General features: G+C 41.7%; 1 protein-coding gene across 1 annotated transcript in view; it reads right to left on the bottom strand.

Annotated features, from left to right (window-relative positions):
- Positions 1–11,367, bottom strand: part of MDM2 (MDM2 proto-oncogene) — a 36,861-nt gene extending 25,494 nt beyond the window's left edge. Inside the window, 8 exon segments of the mRNA XM_040409761.1 lie at positions 1,810–1,970; positions 2,088–2,160; positions 2,257–2,321; positions 4,601–4,650; positions 6,715–6,848; positions 6,957–7,031; positions 9,649–9,721; positions 11,210–11,367. Coding sequence (XP_040265695.1) covers positions 1,810–1,970; positions 2,088–2,160; positions 2,257–2,321; positions 4,601–4,650; positions 6,715–6,848; positions 6,957–7,031; positions 9,649–9,721; positions 11,210–11,241 — 663 coding nt within the window. The 5' untranslated portion in view covers positions 11,242–11,367.
- Between the last annotated feature and the right edge of the window lie 1,174 nt (positions 11,368–12,541).

Genomic DNA, 12,541 nt, shown 5'->3' on the forward strand with positions numbered 1-12,541 from the left:
AACAAAAGATGGATTCAAAATGGCCGACTTCAAAATGGCTGCCATGGTCACCACCCATCTTGAAAAGTTTCCCCCCTCACATATACTAATGTGCCACAAACAGGAAGATATCACCAACCATTCCCATTTTATTAAGGTGTATCCATATAAATGGCCCACCCTGTATAATGGAAACGTATCCATCTAAGATAAGTGAAATTTGTTACCATTTCCAAGAGCTGTTAGCACTCAGAGAATGAAAGTATTCCAGAGGATAAAGGGTAATATATTAGTCCTGTTTTCAGCTGAGAAGTGGGAATAATTTGTATTAATCTACTACAATTACGGATACAATCCAGCTAATCCTCTGTGAGCTAAACATCCTGGTTTCTAAGGATGACACATTCAGCGTATATGGACCCTCCGTGAAATTCGAGGCAAGTCCCTATCAGTTAAATGCAGATTTTGTGGCGGATCTGCAGCAGATTTCACTCTCTGCACTGCAGGGCTCTATAGGAATACAGTGTATTTCAAACAGACTCCAATGCTAATGCATTGGAGTCTATGAGAAAATCAATCTGATGATTGCTTGAGATAGGTCCCTAAGGGAATAATAAAAAAAATAAAAAAAAAATAAAAAAAAGTGTGAAAATTGAAATAAAAAAATTAAATATATATATTATATATACATATTTTTTTTAAGTATGAAAATTCAAATCACGCTCAGTTTCCCAAAATGAAAATAAGCATTAAAAAAACCATCATGGGCTTTGCCTGTACAGCAAATGGGAAAAAAGTGATCAAAAAGTCACACACCCCAAAATGGTAATAATGAAAAGTGTAGATTGCCCCGCAAAACACATAACTAGTTATAGGGGTCAGAATATGGGCACCAAAAAAAAAAAATTTACGTTTTTTTTTTTTTGTATTAAAACTCAAGAAAAACTATACATATGTGGTATCTGTTGCAGAATTTTTTTTTTTTTACTCCAGTTTCACCCTATTTGGAATTTCTTTCCAGCTTCCCACTACATAGTGTATAATCAAATTCGAAAGTGCAACTTGTCCCGCAAAAAACAACCCCTCATTTGGCTATTGTGAGCGAAAGATTAAAAATGTTATGGTCCCTAAAAATCAGGGAGTGAAAAAAACGAAAAGAAAAAAACCGCTCAAAGGGTTAATATAATTCAGCATAAAAAAAATGTGTTACATTTGTCATTTACTTTCTGTTACAAAAATGCTCCAGTTGTGAGATATTCTCTTTATTCCATTATAATGGCACCCTCTGGTGTTTAAGCTGTATAGAAGGTGCATGTCCACCTACTGAGGTGGTCGCACACACTCAATTTAAATCTTTAAAAGCCACCAGCTATATCTTCTGTGAGAAGCTGCAGCGGTTACAGAACGAGCCCCCTGAAAAAGGACACACCTATGTTTCCAATATAGAAGAGCAATAGGAGCAATGAATGGGGATATCTCTAGTCCCATGAGGTACAGGGCTGGTTCTAGCTTTGTTAGAAAGGGCTGGTTCTAGCTTTGTTAGCCATGTATTATATGAAGTCTGGTTTTCATTTTTTTGCATCAATCATGGCATAACCACGTTAATTTACATTCATGTGAATGAAGCATCACCCTTTTCCAACTGTTTAACTATATGGAATGAAATATTTTCTCCAGTAATAGTACATTCTATATTCCATATTACAAAATAAAAATAAAATAAACTACTAATATTATCTGCTGTATAATTCGTCCATTATGCTCATGTGGCCTGACTGGACGTTATTAATTTCTGTGGTCAGAATATTGTCATCTAGTAGCCTTACTTACTGCATTAGAAGAGGTGTCTGTAGAGTCACTGCTATTTCTATCACAGTTTAAGCCACTTATCACCCACCACGAAAGGCTCTCATCAAAGGTTAAAGAAATACTGTCTGACTTATGTCTCTTTCTCTGAGGCTCTGATGGTTGACCATTTGAAGAACTTTCTTCTAAGCAAAGTAAAAAAAATACAATAAAATACTCAACAAGCAAATGTTGAAATAGCACACCTCTGTAGTGCACTGCCACTGGTGCCATACCCATACGTTTAATACAAAGCCAATTACCAGATTCACTGTGGGCTTTCTTGGGGGATGATGCAGAGGGGGTTATCTTCTCTTGTACTTCCTCAGCCGAATTCTAAAAAAAAAAAAAAAAAAAAGAAGAATACGTCATTCCAAGCTCCCCATTTTACTGAAATCACTAAGAAATAATCATTTATAGGAAAAGTCTTACCTGTGCAGCACTCTCGTCTTGTGAAAAACAACAACTCGCGTCTTTCTCAAAAGTTTCTAAACAGTCTACAAGAAAACATTTAATTAGGCAGTGGTCACTGTGATACATGAGTATCATACTGAAAAAGTGCACACACGGAAATACACAATCAAAACTAATACAGAAATATAATAGATGACTAAACGTCAATTTGTATGTCCCTGCACAGACAGACAAAAAAAGTCCCAGTTATGATGGATTAAATATTTATGTAGTGATTGGCATCATTTTGATCTTAAAGAGGACCTTTCACCTCGAAAAACATTGTGAACTAAGTATCCTGACATATACAGCGGCGCCCAGGGATCTCACTGCACTTACTATTATCCCTGGGCGCCGCTCCGTTCTCCCATCATGTCCTCCGGTATGTTCGAAAACTTGGTTATAGTAGGCGGAGTCTGCCCTTGTTCTGCTGGGCGTCTCCTCCTCCTAGGCCAGTGGTGGCGAACCTATGGCACGGGTGCCGGAGGTGGCACTCAGAGCCCTCTCTGTGGGCACCTGCACCCAAGAAAAAGTCTATGGTGTACCAATATGCCTTAGACTTTTCCTGCCATTCATCAGCGTAGGAAGCACAGGCAGCGCACTGAATGTAGGCAGGCTATTATAGGTAAGTGATATCGTTCATGGAAGATATACTATTGGACTGTAGTATTCAGGTTACATTGTATAAATATGTGGGTTTTGGGTTGCAGTTTGGGCACTCGGTCTCTAAAAGGTTTGCCATCACTGTCCTAGGCTGTAGCGCTGGCCAATCGCAGCGCACAGCTCACAGCTTGGAAGAAAAAAACCTCCCAGGCTGTGATTGGCCAGCGCTACAGCCTAGGAGGAGGAGACGCCCAGCAGAACAAGGGCAGTCTCCGCCTACTATAACTTACTGAGCGAAGATACCGGAGGACTTAACGGGAGAACGGAGCGGCGCCCAGGGATAATAGTAAGTGCAGTGAGATCCCCGGGTGCCGCTGTATATGTCAGGATACTTAGTTCACAATGTTTTTCGAGGTGAAATGTCCTCTTTAAGGGCTTAGAGTAATCTGTACCTGGATTCTCACACAGTTTGCCTTTGACAGCATTATTTAGAGACCATCTGTCCCCAGGATCAACCCAATTAAGCCAGACATAGAGCTCTACCGATCTGATCAATCCTACCATGCAGTGACTCCTGGCACCTCTGCCGGTCAGCTGTTCCAAGGGGCAGCAGTGTTTGTGCAAGCACTGCTTCCTCTTCAAAATTACTGTACTTGTGTGCCATCTCCCCTGTAGAGGTGGTATAGTGTAATTGCTACTGCTCTTGCAACACCCAGGAGCACTGCTCATTAGCTGTTAGAAGAAGTCAGTGGTCCGTGAGCCTCTTCCTAGGCCATGTGATGTCACCGCACATTGATCCGCGGCACCTAAGGGGTTAACTACCACGGACCGCAGCTACAGTTCATAGAGGTCGGGAGCAGGATATGTGATTCTGCAGCCAGCTCCTGCCTCCTGTATATGAATGAATGAAAGGCTCATCTTCATTGGTGGCGCAGCGGCCACAGCCCCGCCCCCCTCGTGCCCTCTCCTGTCATTGGCAGCAGCACAGGGGGAGGGAGACACTGCTTCCTTCTCCCCTGTGCTGCGGAGGGAACACAGAGAGCGCTGAGAGCAGCGCGTTCTGTGCTCCCAATACGTTATCAGAATATCGGCAAAATAGATGCAGATACCGATAACGGTCAAAATCCTCAATATCGGCCAAACCGATAATCGGTCGACCCCTAGTAGCTACTGTTCAGGTCATCCCAACGAAGTCCATAAATAACAGAAATGTATTCTGCTCTAAAACAGAGGGGGGGGGGGATTTATCCTCTCCCTTGCACCTGAAAAGTGGCATTAAGAAGTCACAAACAAAAATTGTTGCATTTCTTACTTTTTAGGCCACCCTCACCACTTTTCAAAAAGCGGAGCTTGGCAAGGGTTGGAAGGGGCATGAACAGCGACCATAATGATTTTATCTTCATTTACACCAGTTTTCTGGCGCCAATGAAGCCAGAAATCTAAGATTTCTATTTAGGAGCACGGACTGGCGGAGGATGCACCAAATTTATGAGGCGGCCTGAGCCTTGTCACAAATTAGGCGCATCCACCAGCATTGCAGGGGATATCAACACTGGCGCAGAAAATCATTTGAGGCATTACTTTGTCACAGCATCCCTCACCAGTCAGACATTTTTAGAATCACATTAGAAATCCCATAAGGTTGGGGCTAGAAGGCGTTAAAACAGCGTCAAATATTATTATATTTAAATATTCTGTTTTTATTTTAACAACATTTTACCTTTTGAATCAGTAGTTATCAGATTTTTGGAAATCATTGCATACAGTCTCCTGAAACAAAGATTATAATTTACATATAGATGGACTTTCTACAGTGTTCAGAGCTCCATTTGCAGTAATACCATAAAACGGTCAATCGTGCAACGATGGAGGAGGGTGGCTAGGTACCTGTGCAATGTTTTATCCTCCGTCATATATATATATATATATATATATATATATATATATATATATATATATATATATATACACATATACACATACATATATACACATACACACATACATATACACACACATTCAAAATATAAAAAACACCGATTACACATCACAGATTAATTTCATCATTTAAAGTAAACCTCCACAGCATATAGTTATGCAGATTTCACAGTGGATTTACAGCCTTGCTGACATGGCTGAAGTCTAGGAGCTGTATATTTAGACTTGTTACACACTGTACAAAGCAGCCCCCCACAGATGTGCATTAGCCAAATGTGGTTGCCACTGGTGAGTGGTGGGGGTCGGGCCATAGGCGTCGGCAAATTCACACAGTCAACTTCTTTCCAAACAGACATCTCCCATCAATTGCCAAGTGTTTGGCTACATTTCACTGTATAGTTTTGGTTGAAATCATCCATTTTGATCAACTTTAGTCTAATGTGCATGGGTACATTTAGCCACAATATAGCAACCTAAATATGACCTAAGGCCAATGAGCCATTATTCAGGTTGTTTCTGCTGTACTAATAGGATGATTAACTCGACCTTTAGTGCCCACCTAAACAATCCAATAATATTACAACATGATATAGATGTGCAATTACTTAAAGGGGTTGTCCTCAGGATAGGTAATCAATATCAGATCGGTGGGGGTGATTAGCTGTTTCGGCCAGTTGCGCACCGAAAACTATACTGTGTATGGGGCGGAAGCAGAAGGGTCTGTACACCATTTCTGGAGCACTGCAGTTCAGCTCCCACTCCCTTGAATAGGAGCTGAACTGCAGTACCCCAGCAAGCCCACTACACAGCGTCTTATTCTAGCTCCATACACTGTATAGTTTAATCCAGCGCCGCAGCCACTCAAAACAGCTCATCAGAGGGGGTGCCAGGTGCTCAACCCCATTGACCTGATATTGATGAACGCTCATCAATATCTGCAAACTTGGACAACCCCTTTAACGTGTTGGAATAATATGCACAAGAGGAAATTAAAGGGGTTCTGCACTTTGTTTAAACTGATGATCTATCCTCTGGGTAGATCATCAGCTTCTGATCTGCGGGGTTCCGACACCCGGGACCCCCGCCGATCAGCTGTTTGAGAAGGCAGCGGCGCTCCAGAGGATCCGTTCATCAGTTTAAACAAAGTTCAGAACCCCTTTAAAGGATACAAGAGAATACAGCTTACAAAAAAAAAAAAAAAAAAAAAAAAACTCTGTTTCCATTCCAAAATTAAAAAAATAAAACTTAGCAATTTGTAATTTATTAACTCCTCAAACCCCATTTAAAAGTCAGAAGAAGAAACATTTTATTAAAGGGCTTTTCCCATGAAAAATATTCGAGTTTTCAAACCAGCACCTGCATCTGAATACTTTTGTAATTTCATGTAAAAAAAAAAAAAAAGTAGTATAGCCACTGAGTTATTCAATACACTATCTGTATAGCGCCACCTGTTTGTTATTCTTATTTCTTTGACCTGCTCACTGAGATGGCCGCACATGCTCAGTTCCATCCTTCAGCTGCCTCCTGAGCTGTGATAGGGAGAGCATGGACACGCCTCCTTAGCTGCAGCAGAAAAGACACTGCCCTTTAGCCGTCAGCTTGATGTAAATCTAGCAGAGCAACAAATGGGGAGATCTCTGGATCCATGGGAGGTACAGGGCTGGTTCTAGCTTTATTCTGACGAGATTGTCATGTGCTATAAGATGTCTGATTTTCAATGTTTACATTTGTCATGGGATAAACCCTTTAAGTGGAAGAGGGTAGAGGAAGTATTTTAGTGAAGAAAGATAACAGGACACCCAAAATAATATTGGGGTCAATTTAATTCTATAGACTGAAAAAATCCCTTATTGAAAATTGCATTCAAACATTCATTGTTAGTAACACATCAGTTACCTGGGTTCTTTTACAGAGAAGTTCTGTACCCCAAATAGTTCTCCAAGAGGATCATTAGAGCAGTGGACAATATGCTGTTGCTTCTTGTCATACAACTGCTTGGCCATAATGTACTGACCAAGATGGTAAATTACCTATAGCGCAAGTACGAAGACATGGTAATAAACTATACATTATACAGAATATCATGGAAAACGCACTCATATCATAATACATTTTATTATCAGGGTTTTTGCACCTACCTCTTTCATTGTGAAGGTTTCATTCTGGGCACCACCAGATTTTAACAGATTTAGCAGAAGAGAATTTGGTCTTACCTTAAAAATAAAGAAAAATGTTGCATATGAACATACAATGCCAAGACTGAAGTGTAGGTGTACACACTTACACAGAGATTACTATCAATCACTGATAACACCTGCTTTCTGTATACAACTAACAGTGTATACACACTTACACAGAGAATGCCATCACTGATAACACCTCCCCCGTATACAACTATCAGTGACTGACAGCTATCTCTGTATACACACTTACACATAGAATGCCATCACTGTTAACACCTCCCCCGTATACAACTATCAGTGACTGACAGCTATCTCTGTATACACACTTACACAGAGAATGCCATCACTGATAACACCTCCCCCGTATACAACTATCAGTGACTGACAGCTATCTCTGTATACACACTTACACATAGAATGCCATCACTGTTAACACCTCCCCCGTATACAACTATCAGTGACTGACAGCTATCTCTGTATACACACTTACACAGAGAATGCCATCACTGATAACACCTCCCCCGTATACAACTATCAGTGACTGACAGCTATCTCTGTATACACACTTACACAGAGAATGCCATCACTGATAACACCTCCCCTGTGTACAACTATCAGTGACTGACAGCTATCTTTGTATATACATTACACAGAGATTACTATCAATCACTGATAACACCTCCTCCATGTACAACGATCAGTGACTGACAGCTACAGTCAGGTCCATAAATATTTGGACATTGACAATTCTAACAAGTGGGAGGCACATATGCAAACTGTTGTAATTCCTACACCGTTCACCTGATTTGGATGTAAATACCCTCAAATTAAAGCTGACAGTCTGCAGTTTAAGCACATTATGTTCGTTTCATTTCAAATCCATTGTGGTGGTGTATAGAGCCAAAAATGTTAGAATTGTGTTGATGTCCCAATATTTATGAACCAGACTATCTCTGTATACACACACATAGAATGCTATCACTGATAACACCTCCTCTCTGTATACAACTATCAGTCACTGAGAGCTATCTCTGTATACACACATATAGAATGGTATCAATCACTGATAAAAAGCTGTCAGACACTGCTAGTGGTACATGGGGAGGTGTTATCAGTGATAGCATTCTATATGTGTAATGTGTATACAGAGATAGCTGTCAGTCACTGATAGTTGTACATGGGGAGCTATCTCTGTATACACATTACACATATAGAATGCTATCAATCACTGATAACACCTCCCCATGTACAACTAGCAGTGTCTGACAGCTATCTATATACACACATATAGAATGCTATCACTGATAACACCTCCCCATGTACAACTACGGTAGCAGTGTCTGACAGCTATGTATACACATATAGAATGCTATCAATCACTGATAACAGCTCCCCAGTGTACATCTATCAGTGTCTGACAGCTATCTCTGTATACACATATAGAATGCTATCAATCACTGATAACAGCTCCCCATGTACAACTAGCAGTGACTGACAGCTATCTATGTATACACATTACACATATAGAATGCTATCAATCACTGATAACACCTCCCCAGTGTACATCTATCTCTGTATACATTTACACATATAGAATGCTATCAATCACTGATGAGGCGGCCCCCATGTACATCTGAAGTCAGACAAAGCAGAGATTTATAAATTACGAGTTTTACTGAATCTTTTTCTACAAACCTATGCATCATCTGCTCAGCTCCTCCTGCTCTATAGCCTGCTGCATACAGATTGCACTGCATTTTGTGATGACAGATCCTTTTTAAATCCAAGTTACTCTAAGGCTGGGTTCACACTTGAGCGTTTTACAGCGCGTTCAAACGCGCTGTAAAACGCTCAACACATGAAAACCAATGCTTCCCTATGGCCCTGGTTCTCACTTGAGCGTTTTACAGCGCGTTTGAACGCGCTGAAAAACGCCCTACGCTCAAACAAGTTCTTGAGCTTCTTTGGGGCGTTTTGACGCGCGTTTGTGGCCATAGGACACTGCAGTCAATCACACAAACGCGCGTCAAACGCGCGTTTACTATTGCAAAAAACGCGTGTCAAAAACGCGCATATCAAAGACGCTCAGGTCTGAACCCAGCCTAAAAGACCATGAATACCCACTGACAGGCTGCACAGATGCCAAAATGAATTTGGCTTTAGCTTCTCAGGTTTTGGCTAATAAATGTCTGAGTTTATACCGCCAAACTAGTTCTGCTTAGGAGGTGCACCTTTCAGATAACATTTAGAAGTTGTTTTATACATAATACCCTAATCTAGAAATGACGTTGTACCTCCAGGTGCCTAAGGCCTCATGCACATCACCGTAGATTTGGTCTGGGTCTGATCTGCATTTTTTGCTGCTCACATGTGGACCAATTTCATTTCTATGGGTCCGCAAAAAATGTGCTGTCAGCATCCATATGGCAGTTCCAAAAATTATTGAATATGTCCTATACCTGTCTGTTTTGTGGACAAGAATAGGCTGTTCTAGTGAAGGGAGCGAGAAAATTATGGAAAGCGCATATCCGGTATCTGTATTTTGTGGACCGCCAAAGGTTATGTTTGAGTGCGTGAGACCTAAAGGTGCTTTCAGTTATTTTTATTATTTCAGATTAGAACATCAACCATGTGATACGTCACTCACCAGCGTCTCTTGATCTGTGGTTATGATGGGAGAATTTGTATGAGATGAGGGTACATCCATATTGCACGCTTGCCTGGAAAGACCCCCCACAAAAAAATAGGTTAATCTCTGTTCAATTCTAGATCACATCAGAATAAAAAGACATGTACATGTCATCCCTGATCAGTTCTAGATCACATCAGAATAAAAAGACATGTACATGTCATCCCTGATCAGTTCTAGATCACATCAGAATAAAAAGACATGTACATGTCATCCCTGATCAGTTCTAGATCACATCAGAATAAAGACATGTACATGTCATCCCTGATCAGTTCTAGATCACATCAGTATAAAAAGACATGTACATGTCATCCCTGATCAGTTCTAGATCACATCAGAATAAAAAGACATGTACATGTCATCCCTGATCAGTTCTAGATCACATCAGAATAAAGACATGTACATGTCATCCCTGATCAGTTCTAGATCACATCGGTATAAAGACATGTACATGTCATCCCTGATCAGTTCTAGATCACATCGGTATAAAGACATGTACATGTCATCCCTGATCAGTTCTAGATCACATCAGAATAAAGACATGTACATGTCATCCCTGATCAGTTCTAGATCACATCAGAATAAAGACATGTACATGTCATCCCTGATCATACAGCAATGCTGGATTGCCATATGTAAATGCCATATAAAGTTACAGATCTGCCCATAATATACAGCTATAACCTCAGTTGTTGATGGCATTAGATAACATTGATACATGCACTAACACAAAGCACAACGTTTAACAGATGAGCAGAGAGGAGAATATAGGGTCATCGCCATATGGCAGCAGCAGGCACAGGAGATCAGCTCTTACCTGGCATAAATAGGAATAGGTAAAGTGCTGTGGTCAGGAGCAGCGCCCCACTATGAAGAGCAGCAGCCGGGAGCGCCTATAAGAGCGAGGCAGCGGACAAGTCAGGGCTAGATCCGTGCAGAGCGGCATGTCTGAGCATGACCCGGAACACAGCGCTGACTCACCACCTGTGCCGCTCGTCACTCACCCGGGCCCTCCACCACCCCTCACCAGTCACCCTGGCCCTCCACCAGTCACCCCAGTATCGCCAATACCATCTAATACAATAGCGCCCGACCGCCAATTCCCACATCCGGGCATTTCACCACACGCGCCCTACCCGTCCTGTTCTACGGGCACTTGATAATCGGATTCCATTCACATTGTAATGTGCTCTATTGTGTGCAGGCGAAGCCGCATGTGTCCCGTCATTACATACATCATTCACACACGTCCGGAAAGGTCGCGAGAGGTAGAGCGGTTTCTGGCCAGGCAGACTGAAATGGCTGATAACACAGGGTTACTACAGGCTCGGCCATGAAAGGAAGGAAACTATGACATTACAGAAGAACCGACGTAGCTGCGGCCCAATGCTATTAGTGACCAGCGCCTGCAGCCTTCTCCGTGTTCACATGATGCGGTACCGAAACTCCGCTGTAGTCGCAGAGGCCTATTCCTTAGCTGCTCCCTCACCAGCCCACCCCGTGGATTCCCTTCACCCACCTCAGCTCGGCGGAGTTCTCGCCGTCTTCCATCTCGTCAGAACGTGGCCCCCGCTCTCCACTTTACCATGAAATGATGAAATATCAGCAAGGATGCACGTCCGCCATTTTGCAGCACTAGCGGCGCGCCACCTCACGGCCTCCCCCTGGTGGCAGACGACAGTAAGGCTGACTAAGGGGAAGACGTGCGCACGGGGCTGTTGTTATACGTAATGGTGGAGCCTGACGACAGCAAATAAAATGGCCGAGATAGCTAAACGTAGCTTTCCTCTCAAATTTAAATGTAAAGTGTCATTAAGGCTATGTCAAAGTATTCACAACGCTTTGCTGATAAGGCTTCATTCACAACGAGGCTGAAGTTGGTTTCTTATTCACTGAAGTTGGTTTCTTATTCGGCAGTTTCTTATACATTACTATGACAAATAAACCTTTTTTTCTCTTGTTCCTCTGCAGTAAATCTGTTTTTTTCTACATAAATGTTAAATATTATTTGTGAACAATCAGATTAATAAAAAAAAATCTAGATTATTTGTGTTTTTACAAAAAAAAACGATAGTGAAAAATGGATGAAAAAATATGCATTTTGAATAAGTAACTGAGGAATTTAAGGGGTTAAACGCTGTTGGGCCACTAATCTAAGGGTGGAAATATAAAGAGTAAGGACCCTCCATAACACCCAACTGTACCCAGCCTGGCCCAAACTGTGGATTGGCAAGAAAACAGGTGCCAACCTTGCCAACTATATACATTTTCAGCATTTTGAATAAGTAACTGAGGAATTTAAGGGGTTAAACGCCGTTGGGCCACTGATCTAAGAGTAGAAATATAAAGAGTAAGGACCCCTCCATAACACCCAACTGTACCCAGCCTGGCCCAATCTGTGGATTGGCAAAAAAACAGGTGCCAACCTTGCCAACTATATACATTTTCAGCATTTTGAATAAGTAACTGAGGAATTTAAGGGGTTAAATGCCGTTGGGCCACTGATCTAAGGGTGGAAATATAAAGAGTAAGGACCCCTCCATAATACCCAACTGTATCCAGCCTGGCCCAAACTGTGGATTTTGCAGGAAAACAGGTGCCAACCTTGCCAACTATATACATTTTCAGCATTTTGAATAAGTAACTGAGGAATTTAAGGGGTTAAACGCCGTTGGGCCACTAATCTAAGGGTGGAAATATAAAGAGTAAGGGCCCCTCCATAATACCCAACTGTATCCAGCCTGACCCAAACAGTGGATTGGCAGGAAAACAGATGCCAACCTTGCCAACTATATACATTTTCAGCATTTTGAATAAGTAACTGAGGAATTTAAGGGGTTAAACGCTGTTA

This window comes from Bufo bufo, chromosome 1, assembly GCF_905171765.1.
Source record: "Bufo bufo chromosome 1, aBufBuf1.1, whole genome shotgun sequence".
NCBI lineage: Eukaryota > Metazoa > Chordata > Amphibia > Anura > Bufonidae > Bufo > Bufo bufo.